The 21,315-nt window shown below is 32.7% G+C and overlaps 2 protein-coding genes and 2 pseudogenes across 5 annotated transcripts; 3 read left to right on the forward strand and 1 right to left on the reverse strand.

The window, feature by feature from the left end:
* The first annotated feature begins 312 nt into the window (after positions 1-312).
* LOC104742635 (AP2-like ethylene-responsive transcription factor PLT2) lies at positions 313-3,846 on the forward strand. Of its 2 annotated transcripts, none has more exons than XM_087483339.1 (8): positions 313-531; positions 687-883; positions 1,131-1,578; positions 1,678-1,896; positions 2,036-2,124; positions 2,278-2,351; positions 2,450-2,577; positions 2,764-3,846. In XM_087483339.1, the coding sequence occupies exons 6-8, from the start codon at positions 2,308-2,310 to the stop codon at positions 3,507-3,509; spliced, it is 918 nt and encodes a 305-aa protein (XP_087339465.1). In that variant the 5' UTR covers positions 313-531; positions 687-883; positions 1,131-1,578; positions 1,678-1,896; positions 2,036-2,124; positions 2,278-2,307; the 3' UTR covers positions 3,510-3,846. The 2 variants fall into 2 exon arrangements, with proteins under 2 accessions (XP_087339465.1, XP_087339464.1); XM_087483338.1 differs by having other exon boundaries at positions 1,678-1,760.
* Positions 3,847-8,116: 4,270 nt separating this feature from the next.
* Positions 8,117-10,350, forward strand: LOC104778031 (zinc finger A20 and AN1 domain-containing stress-associated protein 2). 2 transcript variants are annotated; one of them, XM_087483482.1, is made up of 3 exons: positions 8,117-8,307; positions 8,474-8,506; positions 9,462-10,350. In XM_087483482.1, the coding sequence occupies exon 3, from the start codon at positions 9,464-9,466 to the stop codon at positions 9,983-9,985; it is 522 nt and encodes a 173-aa protein (XP_087339608.1). In that variant the 5' UTR covers positions 8,117-8,307; positions 8,474-8,506; positions 9,462-9,463; the 3' UTR covers positions 9,986-10,350. The 2 variants fall into 2 exon arrangements, with proteins under 2 accessions (XP_087339608.1, XP_087339609.1); XM_087483483.1 differs by having other exon boundaries at positions 8,150-8,307; positions 9,457-10,350.
* Positions 10,351-14,838: 4,488 nt separating this feature from the next.
* Positions 14,839-16,454, forward strand: LOC104742637 (UDP-glycosyltransferase 89A2 pseudogene; annotated as a pseudogene). Its single transcript, XR_015579581.1, has one exon. The product of XR_015579581.1 is annotated as a UDP-glycosyltransferase 89A2 pseudogene (transcript).
* Positions 16,455-17,302: 848 nt separating this feature from the next.
* On the reverse strand, positions 17,303-19,417 carry LOC104742638 (zinc finger protein WIP5 pseudogene; annotated as a pseudogene).
* Between the last annotated feature and the right edge of the window lie 1,898 nt (positions 19,418-21,315).

Consider the following 21,315-nt stretch of genomic DNA (forward strand, 5'->3'; position numbering starts at 1 on the left):
TTTGGACTTTTTCAGTTGGAAGCGTAGATTTGTCTTATTTACGACACTCGTGTCCCTATTTATTGCAATATCATATTCAGATCTGCCAAACAGATAGTATTATTTGGTTTAAAATGAAGCGTAACATTTGTATTTTGTATAAGTCCCTTCAATGTATCATTTTATGTATATGTGGTTGTGCATGATAATTAAATAAAATTCTACTTACCTGCTTCTTTTTTTCTATGGTTGATAATAAAATTACATCAATCCCTCCTTAATGAGATTATATAAAGAAAGCCATTTAAAGCGAGCCATGTAATAGGTTTAACTTTAAAACCTGTTTAGCTTCCTAAAAAATTATCTTTAAAGACTTTAACACAAATGATCTTCGTCTCCTTTCTTTAAAACCCTCAAGTTACCGAAGAGAGAGAGAGATAGAGTTTTTGGAGAGAGAGACACAGAGAGTAAGAGAGTAAGGCAAGGATTCTATTTGCAGCCATACTTGGAGAAAGTAAAATTAGATCTCTTCTTCTCCTCAACCCTTGACAAGTAATCTCTCTTCATCATCATATCATTTCTCTTCATTGAATTAACTTGTGATTCTTTGAATTCTCTTGCCTTTACTTAATTAATATCTTATGAGTTGTGAACTTGTGATACGTCTCTCTAATCAATTTCTGTTTGTTCTCACCCTATCATTGCAGATCATATATTATATCTCTCTGTGATTTAAAGATTTGATTCCAAGAAGAAAAAAAGAAAATGAATTCTAACAACTGGCTTGCTTTTCCTCTATCACCGACTCACTCTTCTTTGCCCCCTCACATCCACTCATCACAAACCTCTCATTTCAATCTTGGGTTGGTCAACGACAATATGGACAATCCGTTTCAAAACCAAGGTATATATATGCACACACATTTATGTATATGTATGTTCATATTCAAAGCCTTAATGCATTTCTTTTATTAAACATTTGTTATGTAAAAAACCTTTTAAAAAACCAAGGGTCCAAATTTTTAGACAAATGTAAATTCGAAGGCATCATTGCACATGTTTAAAGATGGTTCTGTTTATATTTTGTTTTTTTTTTCAGATTTTTGTTTGAGTTCACGAAAACAATTAATTATAATTGTATGCTTTCTTAGAATGGAATATGATCAATCCACACAGTGGAGGCGGCCAAGGTGGAGAGATTCCAAAAGTGGCTGATTTCTTAGGAGTGAACAAATCGGATAATCATCAACCCGACCACAACCTCGTACCTTACAACGACATTCATCAAACCAACGACTCTGATTACTACTTCCAAACTAATAGCTTGTTACCTACAGTTGTCACATGTGCCTCTAACACTCCTAATAATTATGAGCTTCAAGAGAGTGCACACAATTTGCAATCTCTCACTCTTTCCATGGGAAGTACCGGAGCTGATGTTGCAGCAGCCGCCACCGTGAAAGCTTCGCCAGGTGAGACCAGCGCCGATAATAGTAGCAGCACTACTAATACAAGTGGAGGAGCCATTGTTGAGGCTACACCGAGACGAACTTTGGAAACTTTTGGACAACGAACTTCTATCTATCGTGGCGTTACAAGGTCTTAATGAGTTCCACTTTTAATTTATTCTCATTTTTTTAGTACAGTATATAACTAAATTGGTATATAAATATGCTATGTGTTTTTTGGATGTTATAGACACAGATGGACCGGTAGATATGAAGCTCATCTTTGGGACAATAGCTGTAGAAGAGAAGGACAATCAAGGAAAGGAAGACAAGGTAAGTGAATTATTTGATTATTTTGTGTTTTATCTCATATCAAAAACTTGATTTTGGACTAATTATGTTTCTCTCTATTCTTATCTTTTTGATGCTTGAATCTTGAACTTCTTCGAAATCTCTTCAGTCTACTTAGGTAAATGATTCTTGTGTTCTTTAATACTTACCATTAAACTACAACGACATATTGTTGATTCTTGTTTCCTCTCGTTATGGTGCCATTGTATTTTTGATTTTAAAAGTATTTTATACTTATAATCGGATGATAAACTCAGGTGGGTATGACAAAGAAGAGAAAGCAGCACGAGCATATGATCTAGCTGCACTTAAGTATTGGGGTCCCTCTACTACTACCAACTTTCCGGTAAGTGAATTCTTTCAAATTTTCAGGAATATAAATAGATGTTTGTAATTGTAATAGACGATAATATCATTATTTCCTTCTCTCTCTCTCTATATATATATATATATATTTTTTTTTTTTTTAATTTTAAATTTTTTTTTTGTTGTTGTTTAGATAACTAGCTATGAGAAGGAAGTAGAGGAGATGAAACACATGACGAGACAAGAGTTTGTGGCCTCTATAAGAAGGTGGTTTCCCCTTTTTTGATCAGACCTTGAATGTATTATGTCAAATAGAAATGGCAGCATTCTAATATTATCAAAGAACCTCGCGTAATCAATTGCAGGAAAAGTAGTGGATTCTCACGTGGTGCATCCATGTACCGTGGAGTAACAAGACATCATCAACATGGAAGATGGCAAGCAAGGATCGGACGAGTTGCCGGAAACAAAGATCTATACTTGGGAACGTTCAGTAAGTATAAATACGAATACGTCTTATATAAACCGTGGATATATAATTCTCAAATCACATCTTAATATATTTGGAGACGTCTAATGTAAGTTCATAAAAGGATTTAAATTTATATACAGATATAAGTTTTGTATAAACGTCTATATAGATTGTCATGGTTTATATTAGTTCGTATGTTTTGCTTAGGCACGGAGGAGGAAGCAGCAGAAGCATACGACATAGCTGCAATAAAATTCCGAGGTCTAAACGCGGTTACAAACTTTGAGATAAACCGTTACGATGTGAAAGCCATCCTAGAGAGCAACACACTTCCTATAGGAGGTGGTGCGGCTAAACGGCTCAAAGAAGCTCAAGCTCTAGAATCATCAAGAAAACGCGAGGAAATGATAGCTCTCGGTTCAAATTTCCATCAGTATGGTGCAGCGAGCGGCTCGAGCTCTGTTGCTTCCAGCTCTAGGCTTCAACTTCAACCTTATCCACTAAGCATCCAACAACCTTTTGAGCATCTTCATCATCAGCCTTTACTTACTCTACAGAACAACAACGATATCTCTCAGTACAATACTAGCGCTCATGATTCCTATAGTTACATTCAGACGCAGCTTCATCTTCACCAACAACAAACCAACAATTACTTGCAGTCTTCTAGTCACAACTCGCAGCTCTACAATGCTTATCTTCAGAGTAACCCTGGTTTGCTTCATGGCTTTATCTCTGATAATAACAACACTCTAGGGTTTCTTGGAAACAATGGGATTGGTATTGGGTCAAGCTCAACCGTTGGATCATCGGCCGAGGAAGAGTTTCCTGACGTGAAAGTCGATTACGATATGCCTCCTTCTGGTGGAGCCACAGGGTACGGAGGATGGAGTACTGGAGAGTCTGTTCAGGGATCGAATCCCGGAGGTGTTTTCACGATGTGGAACGAATAAAAATATGACTGCTCTGTGGTTCTTGCGAGACAAGGTAGGGTATGGAATAATTAGCTACTTTAATTTTCTTAAGATCGGCTGGTGTCTTCTTGATTAGTAGAGGATTTAGGGTTTCATTTTTTTTTTTTTTTTACTTTTGACGGCGAAGATGATAAACTTCTAGACGGCGGTTAACAGAGTCCTCGAGGGTTAGTGTTTTTATGGGTATTATAGTAAGCGTAGAAGTACCCAAATTTTGTCTAAAAGCTAACCCTTCTGACTAATTTCTCAAACTTGTATTCGTTTGTAATGAAAGATATTTATTGTTCCTTTATTTTTATTTGATTAGACAAGCTTATTTCTCGGTGTAAGTGACAAGTGTAAATGGCGTTTTGTTTACACTTTGTCTATTACACTTTCGACTTGAAAAAAAACGAGAACCTTTGGATAATCAATAAAAGGAATGTCTCGCTGTAATAGTGTCGACAGAAGAAATATTGATAACACCATTTTCTAAGAGAAGATACCATTGTCTCGACTTCAACATGCATCAGATTTCGATGTATATATAGTTCAACTATGGAGCAAAAAAGCATATAACATCTTTGCTATATGTATTCAGAGATTGATTAAAGATTCATGGTCAAAGGGTCAGTATAATATCAAGGAATTTTTATTGACGTTATTATTATTGGCTTTAAGTGTTGTTCCCATTTTTGGTTCTATGTTTAGGAGAACATGTTATAGTTCCAAAACCTTGTATTCGTTGGTTTTCAACTGGAAATTTACTCGAACTCGGTTTGATGAAGTTCTTGATGCCATTAATACAACAATTTGTGTAAGTTTTGACTTCTTTTATAACTGTAATTTTGTAATTTTATTTGATAAGTTTTGTTTTTATGGATTTTGATTATTTTTGTAGGAGTCAAAACTATAATTGAAGATTTAGGAGAATATAAGCATTTGGTAGGTGAAGATGACAATAATTTTGAAGAAATTATTGGTTTAGTTATGAAAGACTACAAACTCAAGACAGAAGACTGGTCTAGAATATAAGTTGATGTTTACATTGCCATGAGAGAGTTGGATGATCAGCATATGGAAAAAAAAATTTGTTAGATTCTGAAAAGCTTGACAAAATGGAGAAAAATTTGTTCGACTCCGAGAAACTTGACAGAATTATGTTCATGTTAAAAGACTTCAATAATAAACTAGAAGTCTTTGAGATTGTTGTCAAAATCATATTGGAGAAAAATAAGGAAGGAGTAAAATTTTTAAAATATAATTATTCGGTAAGTAAAGATCATTTTCAAATATATTTTTTAAAATATAATTTTAAAAAGGGAAAATCACTAGTTTGACCCAAATTGAGCAGTTAATTGCTAGATTAACTCCTAAAATTTGAGGGTCAGTTGGGTTAGTTTTATACCGAAAATACCTTTTTTTGCTTTGTTAGGAAAAAAAAAAGTCAATATTACCCTTGGTTAAAAATTCCTGCAATTTCGTTTTTTTTTTTTTTTTTTTATAAAAGTCTGCCATACAAGTAATGGCAGATTAATTTGTAAGTGGCAGATTTATTGTCGATGACAGTTTTCTTTGGCAGACTTATTTTAGATGGCAGATTAATTTGCAGAGTTTGACGGCAGATTTTTTTCTATGGCAGATTTATTTGAAGTGTGTAACAACAGTTTTTTTGTGAACAACAGATTTTCTTAACGCGACAGACTTATTTATAAAGTCATGACAGATTTTCATTGTTTTAGTCAATTTTCTTGGAATTTTGTGGCAGATTTTTTATGATTGTTGTAACAGTTTTATTTTTCACTTAAAAAATCTGTCATATTGCGACAGATTTATAAACGTAAAATTAATTGCTAGTTTGACATATAGTGGTGACAGATTTTTTGTAAGTTATGACTGATTTTTGGATTGATGGAAAAATCTGTTGTTTGATAACAGATTTTCGAAAGTCTTTTTAAAATTGCTATATTGACCCACATGCACAATATACGTTATGGCAGATTTTCTTATGTTATGACAGTTGTTTTTTCCTACTAAAAAATCTGCTGCTTGATAACAGATTTATTATATATGAATACAATGATAACAAATTTGTTTTATGTTGATATAGTGACAGCAGATTTTTTAGTCATACTTTATTTTTAGAAATTATATTAAAACAATAAACATCATATTTTTTAATCATTTTGTTTTTTTCATAATCATATTTTTTAAATCAAAATATTAAATGCTATATTGTATTTTCGTTTTAAAAAAAAAATAACAAATTTTTTAGGTTTTTAGTCTATTTTTTAATCATTTTATATTTTTCATTAATCATATTTTTAAATCAAAATATTAAATGCTAATATTAAATGCTATTGTATTTTCGTTTAAAAAAAAAAAAAAACATATTTTCTGGAGTTTTAGTCTATTTTTTAATCATTTTATATTATTCATTAATCATATTTTTAAATCAAAATATTAAATGCTATATTGTATTTTCGTTTTTAAAAAAAAGCTAAAAAAAAATCTGGGTTTTTAGTCATTTTACCTAAAAATTGTGTCATTCTAGTTATTTGATAAATTGGAGTGTTAATCTAGCAATTAATTGCCAAATTTGTGTCAAACTGGTATATTTTCACTTTTAAAAATAGAAAATTGATCTTGAACCAAACTTACACGATGGCTGTTTTGTTTCTTTTCTTTCATAAGGGTCGACGATATCCTTTTGTTAATATCTTATTCTTGCTTCTAAATATGTAATATTTTATTGATTAAACTAATAATACAGAATTACATAATTATTCAGTTCATCATCTTATCTATTCTGTCTTTCAAATCTTTTTACTTCATCCTCTAAATTTTTACAAGTTTTCTCCACTGCTTTAAGCACCAAACCATGGATCATTCTTATAGAATTTAACCAAATTCTTTATTTAGAAGGACTGTTTCTCTATGATAAATGATCTTATACACTTCAAGGTATGACTCGTTTGCATGCTTTTTTTTTTTTTTATCAAACAATTGGTTTTTTATCTTATTTTTTATCCATTACATGGCCTTGTCCACAGTTGTACTAACAATCAAGGTTTTAACTTAATCAAGAAAAGTTTGATAGAACTGATATTAATTATGAATAGCTGTTTAAATTTAATATTCTTTTGCCCTTTTTGACCATTCAAAATATTCTACTTCGTCTTGTTTTCAAAAAACCATCAAATACTTTGAATTTATTTGGGGAAATCAAGTCTAATCAACGTGTATTTGTCCGCACTCTTTTTAATCTCTAAAAGCTTTAAGCAACATAATCTTCAGTGTTATAAGGTTATGATGGTGGAGATTTAAACCACAAGTAACTAATTTGCTTTTAACATACTCCCTCTGTTTCTGACACATTTCACACAATTTAAATTTTTTTTGAATTATACTGTTTGTCCCTATTTAATTAGTAGTTAATAGTTTAAATTCAATGAAAAGAGCTTTGGGTTTAAGGGTAAAAAAGAAAATAGGGCATTAAAAAGTACATTGAGAAGTATTTATTTTTAATACAAATATTCTAATTAAATTGCATGAAAATAAGATACACGAATGTCCTAACCCCAAAAAGCTATTTTATACCTCAATTATTGCATACATGTGTCTTTAATTAGAAGTAAAAAATAACTATTTCCCCCTAAATCCCAATTTTTGCTTTTGAAGCCCAACATAATTTAAGTCCCATTTAGATCCAACCCATTACGAACCCACTAAAACATTGAAGTGATATCTAGTGACGAGAGAGGGAAGACAACAACCACACCAACCAACCATATTGTCATCATTTCTATGAAATCATCCTCCCGATAATAATAACAGAGAATCCTTAATCAGGAAAAGTTGAAACAGCCACTGACATGAAGTTTAATATGGTTTCTGAGGCAAACTAAAGCTGAAGCATCGAGGAGACAAGTTTGGGATTTCAGATTTGATTTGCCTGAATAGTTAGTTGATTTTTTTTTTTTTTCTTATTTGAAAGCATTGTGGTGAATGCGATTTTATAACAGTATTAATCAAATATGTTCTGTCTTCCCTTTTCAACAAATGGTCCAAACCAACGAGGGATACTACAATAGCTAATCTGCTCTCATTTTTTTTGTCTTCAAACTTCTGGAAGTTTTGTAATTGATATCACAAATCTCAATTTTATAGATACCAAGATATGAGAAAGTAAAAAAAAAAGAGAGGAAAAAATAGAAAGAGATTTGATCATAAATTGGTGGTATCTACGTTACATTACTTTGGTCCATTTGAGATATTAACTTTCAAAATATAAAAGACATTTTAAAAATAAAAGTCACAAACATTACTAAAATTATAGCCATATGAAAAAGAAAAAAAATCTAGGTTTATTATATATTCTAGATATTAACCAAAAAGCTTATGTCATTTTCAAATTATTGGTTATGTTACTTGAAAAATGTAATCTCTAGTTTCCGTTTCAAAAAAAGTGAGTTAACATTTGGAAGCAATAAATAACTTTTTTTTCATTTAAAAAAGTAAAATTAATTGAAAATTTGAAATGAGTAAACAAAAAAGGAAAAAAAAATCAAATGAAAGAGCCAATTAGATGCGTACACGTCATAGCCGACTATAACACAAACGGTGTGAAATGAAAATTTATAAACGTCGCTACAAAAAAAAAAATCGACGAGAGATACCCAAAAACAAAAAAAAAAGCCTAAAAAATCGATCTTTATTTCTTTCTTTCTCTCCTCTACCTCTCAGCTTCTGCTGGATCTCTCCAGCAGAGACGATCTTGTTCTGAGAGATTCATAGGGTAAGGGGTTTCTCTTCTTCTTCTCTGTTTTTTTTGCACTTCTGCCTTTATAATCTGTTTTTTGTAATTTTGAATTTCATTTTCGATTTCGATGTCTCCTCTGTGTTGGAGGGTTATGTTCTGTCAACTCATGTGGTGGGTTTTGTCTCCTTTTTTTTTTGATTAGGGACCGATCGATCAAGGCTTCAAGGGCTAACAGGTAAGAATTAGTTTTTGGTAATTTGATTTCTTAGCTTTATATTAGGGTTCAATTAGCTCTTGATGTGGATTCATTTTTTTTTTTATCATGGTTCTCGTCTGTTTCATGATTTGAGATTGTTGGGTAATATTTGCATGTGGGTTTTGTCTGTTTTGGAAATTTGAAATGAATTGCTATGGAAAGTTGTAATTTTTGAAGATTTCGTTTGGGTGAAGAGAAGAGAGGTGAGGTAGTGTTGGTTTGAAATTGAGATTAGCTATGTGGGTATTGTATGCTATTGAGTTTTGTTATGAATTTCACTGAAAGTTGTAACTGTTTTGCTGAAATGAGAAAAAAGGTGATTTTTAACATTTCATTTCTAAGAAGAAAGGTATTGTTTGATTGAAATTAGATTTAATTATATGGGTGGGTGGGGGGGGGGGGGGGGGGGGGGGGGTGGGTGGGTTTGCATGTTTTGGAAGTTTGAAATGAATTGCTTTGAAAGTTTTTAGCTTTATGAGGATATAAGAAGCTCATTTCTAAGTAGTGTTGAAAATAGAAATGAGATTAGCTGCTCTGCTGTTTACAAAATGACTCATTTACGCTTCTATATGTAACTAACTGAAAGGTATTCTAGATATCTATGTTATGTTTGGTAGCTTATGGTTGGAAATCAGGTTTTAGTAGGATCTGTTTGTGTTTTCAGTTTTTAGTGTAAGTAGAAAAATTGTTCTACGCTTGCTTCTCTTCTCTTCCTTGTACGTATTTGAGATCTTCATTTATAGGAAGGGGCTCATATAGGTAGTGTGGTTATAGATGTATAAGGTATGTGATATGTTTATTCATCTGCTTATATTTTGTCACCAATTTTTTAAGGCGACTGATGGGCTTATGTGTACTTATAGTGAATCTGTTGAGAATTGCTTTGTTTCTTCTGTGTTACTGTAACTGAGGATGACTGTTTTTTGAAGTGCAGAAATGGATCACGACAAGACAGGATGCCAAAGCCCACCTGAAGGTCCTAAGTTATGCGTCAACAACTGCGGTTTCTTTGGAAGCGCTGCCACAATGAACATGTGTTCGAAGTGTCACAAGGATATGTTGTTTCAACAGGAACAAGGGGCTAAGTTTGCTTCTGCAGTGTCTGGAACATCATCATCTAGCAACATCATAAAGGAAACCATTACTGCTGCGTTGGTCGATGTTGAAACCAAATCCGTTGAGCCAATGACTGTCTCTGTGCAGCCATCCTCTGTGCAAGTCGTTGCAGAGGTAGTAGCACCTGAAGAAGCTGCAAAACCAAAGGGACCAAGCCGATGTACTACTTGCAATAAGCGGGTTGGCCTGACTGGATTCAAATGTCGCTGTGGTAACCTCTTCTGCGGCACACACCGCTATGCAGACATACATGACTGCTCCTTCAATTACCATGCTGCTGCGCAAGAAGCTATAGCTAAAGCGAACCCAGTTGTGAAAGCAGAGAAGCTTGACAAAATCTGAAATTCTAAGTAAACTTCTCTGATTCCTCAGGTCCACCGGTGATGTCTCCTTCCTCCTGTCAGTGTCTGGTTTCAAGTATCTCTCTCATGTTAAAAAGGTTTTATATAAAGGTCAAATGAAAAGCGTGCTTGATCTCTAGCTTCTTCTATCTCTCTGCAATATTTATGGTGTGAAACTTTCTATTATCTGTTGTTTGCAAGCAGAGATATGTGCTCTTAAAAAAAAAAAAAGAATGCTTTGATGTGTTTCTCTTTCTTCTTATTTATGAGCACTGTGTGTTTCCCCGTCTGGTCTTGTATCATATTGAGATTTGTATCTGTAGCTACATGAAAGCTTATTTAAAAGACCTTAAGGTTGTCCTTCAATGGGAGCTTAAGTCTCTGGCTAAGTCTTTTCTCATTTCGTTAGGTAAGACATTTAAATTTCCTTTATTTTCCTATTATTTCAACAACTATACCATTTTTTATTGAAAATTTCTCAAAGTTTACTTAAGCTCAAATCTGAATTTTGAAGAAAAAGACATTATAGTAAACCTCATTACTGAGTTATCACTGATGACTGATTTGTCGTTGCTTCACTGGTTTGTTTGGCCGTTTCAGTTAGTTCACCAAGGCCACATGTCATTTGTCTCAACCGCGAGATTGTGCAAACAAGCGTACGCTAGTTTTACTTCAGCACCGCATATTCTATGATTGATTCAGCTTTTATTCTATGACAAATCTGTGTACGGTTTGGACCGTTCTATTTTTTAAGAGGATAAAAGAATGTTGCGGACCAACTCTATTTGTATGTAAAAGCGGTCTGCAGTTGGTCTGCTGCGCTTATGTTTTTAGGTTTAAATGGTAACTGTGGTCAGGATGGCCAAATCCATCTACGGTTTAGACCGCTCTATTTTTAAGGCGGACAACAGACCGCTGCGGACCAACTCTATTTGTATGCAAAAGCGGTCCGCAGGTGGTCTGCTGCGGTTTCGTCTCTGCTTTAATTAGACCGCACATCTGCGGACTATATTTGCTGAATCTATATATACATTTTTGAACACATTTAGCAAATAAATCCTGAAGTTGGAACTTATTTACAAGAATAACATTGACATTAATTATTAATTTGTTTTTCATTTAATTAATTAATATTAAATTTCGATTTTGGAAAAAAAGATTTTCCAACCTAATAAAATTTCCAAAACAATATGAACCACTCCCTTTAACATTAAGTATTAAGTTTATGATTAATTTAATTAATATTAAGTTTCCAATATTACAAAATAATAGGAATTAATTCTATAAACACAGTATTTTCCTTCTATAAACCACTACTTATTTAATTGTATGTTATAGTTCCTATAATATAAAACAATAAACCTCAAACAAAATACTTTCTACAATAACTAATATATATCTATATTTGTAAAGTTGTACATTTAAAAAAATACAAATTAAATATTAGTTATATATAGTTTATCTACAAAATAAATAACATTTTATTTTTATTAGAAGATAGCCCTGCGGTGTACCGTAGGTGAATATCTAGTGGTAAATAAAAAGCAGTTCAGTCCGCAGACGGATTTGTCTGCTCTAACTGCTGCAACCATTCACACCCTATGTTTTCTTTGGACCGCACCACTGCAGACTATGTTTGATGAATGGTAAATAAAGAGCGTTTAGTCTACAGACGGATTTCTCCATCCGCTGCAACCATTCAGACCCTAACTACACTCTTACACGGGCCAGCCTTAAAATATCATAATTGTACGTTTTCTTAGTACGAAATTTAGGTGTCGAAGTATTTTACAAACTAGCACGGGTTGAAATTCATTTTATTTTTTTTGTAAATTTTATATAAAATACAATTTATGTGATTGTTTTAAAAAGTTTTTTTGGATAAGACATTATGCAATAAAATCATATGCTAAATATGATGGCTTGAAAAAAGACATATATTTTATAAGTTTTATATTGTTTATGATTCTAGATAAGTACGTGTGCTATAACACGGGTTAAATTTTATTTTATATAAAATTTTGTATATTTTATATTTTAAAATAAAATTTTAATATGTTGTATTAGTTTATATATGTGAAGTTATTCCAACAAATGTATATTATGTTGTAAACGTAAGAATGAAAGTAGAGAACTTGAGGTTTTGTTTCTCTCCTTATTATTATTGATTCAATCGAACAAGTACATTATATAGTAGTTGGCAAAGCCTAAACCTAAACCGACTAGGACATGGCCAATGGGGCTTACACAATAAGATAAGTAACGGGCCAGTTATAGAAGTCCACTCCAAGTGTTTTACAACATATTCTACATCATGACTTGAATGTTATTATAATACATAATTTTGTAAATTTGGGTTTTTAAAAGCGAGTTATTATATTATGAATAATTTAATATATTGTTATACTTTTTGTTTTAATATACTTGGTTTCTTGAAATTCTTTCATATTATAGTGACATATTATTGACATTGCTATAACAAATCAATTTAGAGTGTTTATAGTTTCTAACTTTTTTTTTTGTCAACTATTGGGCCACAACTGGCCGGCCCATTAGCCAAATCCCTACATTCGTAGGGAGCGGGACTCGATCCCGGGTGTGATGGTACCTTGTGCATTAAGGATTTACCAATGGCCACTGCACTAAGGTCACTTCACATAGTTTCTAACTTTTATATCAAGTTTCAATATTTTTAAAATATTTCAAATTGGTTGAAAATATATATATATATATATATATATATATTTCAAATTAAATTATTTAAAGTTTCTTATATTATATGAAACTATAAAATTCAAAAATATATGAAACTGAATTTAAATATTCAAATTTTGACCTGTTACTCAATAATTTTTTTAAATTCAAATAGATATTATTTTTAAAGAATAATATTATTAAAGCTTGAATTTTTTATAGATTGAACAATTTATATTTGTTTTTAAAAATTCAACTTATGGTATATCCAGAAATAAAACTATTTTGTAATTATAATAAATAATATGATAATTTATTTGTTTCACAAAATAGACTCATATTTAAAAATGAGAGGTGAAGTATAATGGTAATTAACAAATTAATATGTTAAGTTAGATTTCAAAAAAAATTAATATGGATGAATGATTTAATAAAGGAAATTAATATGGTAAGTTAGATGATATCAAATGATTCTTTAGAATATTCTCTTTAAGATATTCGGAAATAAATAAAGTTGTACCCACATACCCACTATTTAACTTGTAACCAATTAATCTATAATCTATTTATAATAACTTATTAAAATTATATAGTCTACAAAATAATGTTGTGTACTTCCGTTTTATTATAAAGGGGATAGCCATCAAAAACATATTTTTATTTATTATTATTAATATATATATAGACATTTTTATTTTCTCATGATCAAATATTGGGGGAGGTATTAAACTACAATTTTAGAAGATTTGGACTTTTTAAAAAATCAGGTGTTATCCAAATTATGATTTTAAAATCTCTTCACAAATACCATGTTATTCAATTTGGAATTTACATAAAATCATTCAAAATAATTTACAATCTCTTGTTATTCAATCAATGATTTATAAAAATCATATCAAATATACTGTTATTCAAATTTAACAAGTACTTTTTAAAATACTATTAAAAACTGATTTTGAGAGATTTTGGATGCATTTTTACTTGAAAATTAGGAATGAATAAATCTCACATATGAAGGTGTTATTTTGAAGGATTTAACAAATACTCTCATTGTTCCTTTTATCCAATTTTTTTTTGTCGTTCTTCACTTTACCAAAACAGAATTTCAATGGGGGAGGATTCTCTTTTCAGTTTCATATTGAACCCAGATTTTGATTCTTCATTCAATTATATATCTTTCACACTTCTTCTTCAAATATCATACTCTCCCTCTTTGTTGCATCTCCTTTAAGAACAATGAATCTCTTAACCTGGTAAAAATTTTTGAAACATTTTATATTATTTAAAACATAAGGGAGTCAAAATCGTTAATTGTTGTTGTGTAATTAGGAATTTAAAGTGTGTCTAGATCATTAGGTCTTATATAGAACAATGGCTATAGCCGAAAGATTTATATATGCTTGGTGACCGGGATTTACTTGGTGGATGCAATCACCAATCTAAACACTTTTTATTATTTTTTTATTTCTCTTCTGTTTTTTTTTTTATTCTGCGGGTTAAAAAATAACTCATAAAAAGACCATCAAAAAGTGAATAAGGTATTGTTGTATAGGTGAACGTTTGTTTCTAAAAATCTCTTTGACCCATACCAAATACTCCAAAATCTCCTAACAAATCTCACAAAATTATCATTAATATTTAATTATTAAATTTTAAAAATCTTCTAAAACTCCATTAAATCTTTAGATATCTTTCAAAGTCTCTCAAAAACTAAAATCCACCAAATCTCTCAAAATGCTAATCCAATAACCTCTCATAAATAGAATGAAATTTCAGCATTTTCAATTTTTTCTTCTAATTTACGTCTTTCAAATTAATAAAAAAATCTAAAAAATGTTTTGATTAAACTTTTTAAATATGCTATTTACTTATAAAATTCTGTCGTCAAATATAGATAAAATCCAATGTGATGATTTTAAATTTACTTTTGATTTCTAATTTGAAGTAGATTTCTTTCTATTTAGACTTTGAGAGGATTAAAAAATACAATTATTTTACTAACTTTATTATTTTTTTTTTTTACCCTTTTGGTTCAAATTGAAACTTAGATATATGTAATATTAATCTCATTAAGTAAAAGACATTTTCTTGTTTTCGTCAACAAAAAAATCTAGACACAATAATTATAATGTAGACATTATAAAATGCCAATGCATATGTCAGTTACCACACATTATTGTATATTTGTATACCACCACCATCGTAACACAACAACCTCGAGATGAACGGAGCAATGCCGCAGCCGCTACGGGAAACTAAACGCTGCGGTCTGAAACCGCACATCATGGTGTTTCCATATCCAGCACAAGGCCACTTTCTTCCTCTTCTCGACTTGACCCATCAACTCTGTCTTCGTGGCCTCACAGTCTCCGTCATCGTCACTCCTAAAAACCTTCCTTACCTCTCTTCTCTTCTCTCCGCTCACCCATCCTCCGTTTCCGCCGTAACTTTACCTTTCCCTCACCATCCTTTGATCCCTTCCGGAGTTGAAAACGTTAAAGACCTCGGTTGTTCTGGAAACCCTTTGATTATGGCTTCTCTTTGTCAGCTTCGAGAGCCTATCCTCAACTGGTTAAGTTCTCATCCTAATCCTCCCGTCGCTCTCATCTGTGATTTCTTCCTTCCATGGACTAAAGATCTCGGTGTTCCTCGCTTTGCCTTCTATAGCTCTGGAGCATTCTTAGCTTCGATTCTCCATTTTGTCTCTGACAATCTTCATGTCTTTGAATCAACTGAGCCTGTCTGTTTGTCGGATCTTCCTGGTTCCCCTGTTTTCAGAACAGAGCATCTCCCTTCGTTGTTCCCTCAGTTTCCACCATCGCAAGATCTTGAAAGTGACTGCGCCATCAATTTTTCAAGCTATGGTTGCATATTCAATTCTTGTGAGTGTCTTGAAGAGGAGTACATGGAGTTTGTGAAGCAGAACGTGAGTCAGAACCGGGTTTTCGGTGTTGGTCCGCTTTCTTCAACCGGGTTACGTAAGGGAGATTCTGATTCCGATGTTGACGCAAAGGCGTTGTTGAGTTGGCTCGATGGATGTCCAGACGGATCTGTGCTCTACATCTGCTTCGGAAGTCAAAAAGTTTTGAGTAAAGAGCAGTGTGATGCTCTGGCTCTTGGTCTTGAAAAGAGTATGACCCGGTTCGTTTGGGTGGTTAAGAAAGATCCTATACCCGATGGGTTCGAGGATCGGGTCGCAGGTCGAGGAAAGATTGTTAGAGGATGGGCTCCTCAAGTGGTTATGTTGAGTCACGTAGCGGTTGGTGGGTTCTTAAGCCATTGTGGATGGAACTCGGTATTGGAAGCAATGGCTAGCGGAACAATGGTCTTGGCTTGGCCAATGGAAGCTGACCAGTTTGTAGATGCGAGGTTGCTAGTGGAGCATATGGGTGTGGCGGTTAGTGTATGTGAAGGGGGCAAGACTGTGCCTGACCCGCATGAGTTGAGTCGGGTCATAGGTGAAACAATGGGTGAGGGCGGACGCGAGCTGCGTGCTCCGGCTAAGGAGATGGGACAGAAGGCACAAGCTGCAACTGCAGCAGGAGGAAGCTCTACTGAAGATTTAGAAAGGCTTGTCAAAGAATTGAGTTCTCTTTGAAGACATGATTCTCAATGACCTCAACGGTACAAATGGTGAAGGTTTCTAAAAAATAAAATAATAATATTTTAATTATACAACAGTAATTCAGTTTTTTAAAGGTTAAACCACTAATAAAAGGCCACTAATAATTTTTTTTTTTTTTTATCAATACATTGCTTTATTTATTTATTAGAAACTTTGTTCAGCTTTGGAGTTGCCCTCAAGCCTTTAAAAAATGTGGTCTCATTGTTGTTAAAACACAACCTGAAAATTGAAGAAATATCATGCGTCTACTTAGCTAGAGACTCACAAAGACAAAAGTAATTTGAACCTACAAAAATTGAAGATGAATTGTCAAATTTTGAAACCCTCATGTTATTATTGAAAGAAGCAGAGACAAAGCAAAAAATTGGGTTTCAGATACCAAATTCATAAATCATTTTTTGACATTTTACCAGAAAAAAAACAAAAATCACTCCAACATAAAAACAGGATGACATAAAGACTATTGCAATTTTTTTTAAAAAGAACAACCACATCTATAAGAAGAGAAAATTCACACATGTCATCATTAGTTTCATGTACTTAGAGGATCAAATAACATTGGTTTACAAACGCTCAAGTATATTGACATATTGTATAAGGTTTTGAACATGCACACATACATATTTACGACAACAAAAAGAGTGGATCGAAATAGGTAAAAACAGCTATGTGTACTTTTTCACAACCTAAGTATCAACAATTCATTGTCAAAATGTATTGAATGTGTAGAACATGACATTTAAATTCGATAATTAGGCTTTCTTTGTCTTTTTGATTAAGTTTGCAACTTTGCACCCCCAAATTCTGTAATTTGCTCTATTAATTAATAAAAGTTTCTCAAGCTAACGGAGAAAACTCGTTAGTTAACTTCTTAGTAATTAAAAAAGTAAAATAAAAAACCAGCACAGAAAAAAAAGCCAAGATCCGAAGAACAAAACTAAAGAACACAAGCATGCAAATCAACTGATGCATGAGAGAACAAAGAAACAAAACCCCTAATTAACACTCATTGTTGTTGCTATCATCTTGTTGCTCGATGTCAGAAGCAGCCTCATAGTAGTCCTCAAGATCTCCTCCAAAACTATCAATCCCCATCGGAACATGGCCATTTCCAAAGGCCTTGACATGGTCCTTAAGCGACCTCTTGTGCTTAAAATCCGAGCCACAAGAGCAATACCAAAGCTTTCCACAGTTCTTCTCATGCGTTCTCCAATCTCCTTTCACTGCGAAGGCCTTGCCACACCTACGACAAGCAAATGGTCTAGACCCATGTTTGCGTTTGTAATGTGTTTGGAGGGTTCGAAAGTCCTTGAGAGGCTTGGCCCGCGGGTGGTCAATGTTGTTCTTGCAGCCTGGTGCACAGCAGAAACATGGTAGTCTTAGCATTCCAGTTGGCTGGGTTCCTCTTAAGGATTCTGGTCCCTTTCTGTACTGTGAGCCGTGTCCCCACATGTGCATCTATGATAAAACGTTTTTCATACAACAAATAAGTCAGTTAAACAATAAGTACGATTGATTAAGTCTTATATATATATATATATGTTTACGAGTCCTATCAGAAAAAATGTTTTTGAATATTAATCAAAATCATTTTTCATCAACATTTGAAATTTGTTAATGCAAACGTAAAGCCAAACTTATTTTCTGTTGGTTTGAGTTTGTATTTGCAAATACAATTTCCAAAAAATAATTCATTAACTAATAACATTAAATGCTATGTTATTATTGTAAAATGAACACGATAAATTTACATATACGTTACAAAAATAATCTAACCGTATAGTATAAGATACAAATGTGTTTTAACAAAAAATGGTTTATGATATACATATGAAATATTAAAGACTAGTGAAGTTGGACATGTAGACCTTAGCTTTATCTATCTTTGGACTAATATATATAAACAAAACCAAGTCTCTATTACGAAATATTCTGCTAGACATTTATCTTCTGCCTTGGCTCTTTAAGAATAATTTTTTTGGGGGTTTATGAGTTCACAAAAATCAAGAGAGACAATAAAGATGGAGGTGGACTGAGCATATATCAGGGTTATAAAGAGTCAGTCTGACAAAAAGACTGTTGGTTAAAGAAAATCTTCCGACTTAAACCCCTTTGATAGGTCGATCTTACATAGCCATCATCATTCAACACCCTGAAACTGATTTGACGTGTACCATCAAATTTTTAAAAGTTAATTATTTTCGAGTTACTAACCATCAAGGCAAGTAGTAGTAGTACTTGTTAATTACCATTATTAATGATACCCCTAAAGATCCATGAATCATTAATGAGTTTGTACTTAGAAGTTAGAACCACACAAATATACAGAAAATACCCATCAAACTAATAGGCTCAAATAACAATAAATCAAATTTTGAAATGAGTTTAGTCTTTAGAGTTGATTCTTGAATCAATGGTGTCATACCTGAATGTTGTTGTATCTGTTGAAAGTCTTGAAGCAAAGAGGACAAGAGAACTGTGTAGGACCAATCAAAATCTGAGAAGGAGTAGGGATCCAATAGTGATGACACCTCTGTAGATCTCCATGATCATCATCATCATGAAGGTGGGACTCAACTGTGATCTCTACTCCTTGGTCATGATCTTGTTCTTGCTCCTCGGTAGTTACATCAGGAGCAATATAGCTCCCAATGCTCTCACCAACACCGTAGTTTGGTAAACCTAGATGAAGATCCACAGTTACATGAGGATCATCAAGAAAGATTGAAGAGCTGATTTGATCGGTGTCCATGAAATAGCCTCGATCTTGTTGTTCTTGGTGCCTTATGGGGCTTAAGCTAAGAAGAGGAAGAGCTTCTCTTAGGGGAGGTGAGTTGGGGAAAGTGGAAGTGGTAGGAGTAGGATTAGTGTAACTAGGGTTTGTGGTATTTGGGTAATAGAAGCTTCCTTGAGAGTTGTAAATGTAAGAGAGAGAAGTGGAATAGTTGATGTTATTATGGTCACATCCATTGTTAAGGAGATTTGTACAAGCTGGATTAGACATGACTTTGAGGAGAAGACAAAGAAGAAGAAGAAAACGAAGGAGAAAACCAACCGTATCTATATCGTTGATGGGTTTATGCTAGAGAGAGAGAGAGAGATGAGATAGGGATGTGAGTGTGAGTGTGAGTGTGGTGTAGATATATATGGGTGTGTGAGTGTATATATAGATGAATGTATGCAACGTTCAAGATGTGACGAAGCGGTGGAAAATATTCATGATGATAAAAAAGGGTACGGAGAAGGGAGAAGGGAGAGGGAGAAAAGACCTACGAAGAAAGTTGAAGAAGCAATAAAGAAACCATCTTTGGGAATTGGGACTCGCGCAGTGGTTGATATGTATCTACGTACGTTGATAAAGTCAAATATAAGATACTTCAAACTTGTCCTAGCTCTGAGAATATTTTTTCTTTTTAAACTTTAATATCTAAAAATTTATTTGCGTAGGAGAATTGGAGGTGATTTAGTGATCAGAAAGTTTATTCTGTGCAGGATATTTCACAGAATTGAAGACATCAAAGTTTTTTTTTTTTTTTTTTTGGTAATTATTGTACATTGAGTTTTATATGGATCATATATAAGCAATATCTATCAACGGACCAATATCACTAGCGACCGTTTCATTGGTGTCTATATAGAGTGAAGTGCTTTATGTTACAATTATTTAAGGAATGATTTTTTCGTTTGATTTATAAAATAAATAAGCATCTTTTAATTTGGTAATTTTTCTGATAAAAATAAAAAAATTATTTATTTTAATTATTTAATTTGTTTATCAATTCCTTCGTCCAATTAACAATCATAAAAGTCTACGTGCACGTTTACGAATCAACATGCGTTTCTCTAAATCCCATCTAAAGCATGGATATATAGTAATAATTTCTAAAATTAATTTAGTACGTGAAGCTAGGTAGCTATTAGTCACCCAATAAATCAGATATATAAAGGCTTGTTCTTTACCTCAAACATAGAACACCGATAGTTATGTGTGAGTATATATATATCTATTTATATATGGAGAGAGGTTAATATATTATTAGGTGTTGTGGGGATAATATATCGATGGCTTTGGGAAAGGAGATATTGTGATCTAAGACAGCACTTGCTTTGGTGGTCTCGTCTCCATGTCGGCTCCGCTTCAGAAACATGTTACTCGGGAATGATAATTCCATTTCCTTATTCATCTACACGTAAATGTGTATTTTCACTTCTTAACATTGATACCAAAAAAAAAAAAAAACAAAAAAAAATGCATCTCACTGTTTTTATATTATAATGATTTGAATATTTGTTTGATTTTTGTTTGTCCTCGCTAAATTTCATTGACGTCCCGATCCATGCATACGCTTTCTAACACAAAATTGCCTATGTAAAGTAATAAACAATATTACTTATATGATGTAACAATTTTTTGTATGTTTCATGTTATATATATGATGTAACATTGATACTACTTTTCAAGCTATTTGCTTGTTGTGTAATATCAAACATGTGAAGATGGGTCAAAGATCGTGGGTTTGAAGGAAAACATATGTTGGTCGCAATGTGTGTGAACTCGAAGATCTTAGGATATAAGTCCAAATTGTATTGACTTATAGTTTACTTTGATACTATTAACTATCAGAGAATATTAAAACATGAGATGTTCCCGAGATAGCACGAGTGTGAATGTTTTGTGGTTGCAATTTGCAATTGCATCAGTACGTTCTTTCAAACCGTCTCTTGTCTTCTGTTTCTTCGCTGTTCTCTCTTCTCCAAACATTTTTATCTATCTATGCACCACACATATATTATTACAACTTTAATTTTGATATTCTGTTGACCCTTGTTTTTGGTTTAATTTTTCTTGCACTAATGTTTAAAAACATATAACACACACAGTATGCATATGTATCTATATATAAGTACACATGTGTATAGGTGACTTATATGCATATGCGTGCATGAGCATAACATTTATAAGTATTGTTGTTGTTGTGCCATATTGGGCCGTGTATAACACTAGGTTTGTA

Source organism: Camelina sativa, chromosome 14 (genome assembly GCF_030686135.1).
Source record: "Camelina sativa cultivar CO46 ecotype springtype chromosome 14, ASM3068613v1".
Classification (NCBI taxonomy): Eukaryota; Viridiplantae; Streptophyta; class Magnoliopsida; order Brassicales; family Brassicaceae; genus Camelina; species Camelina sativa.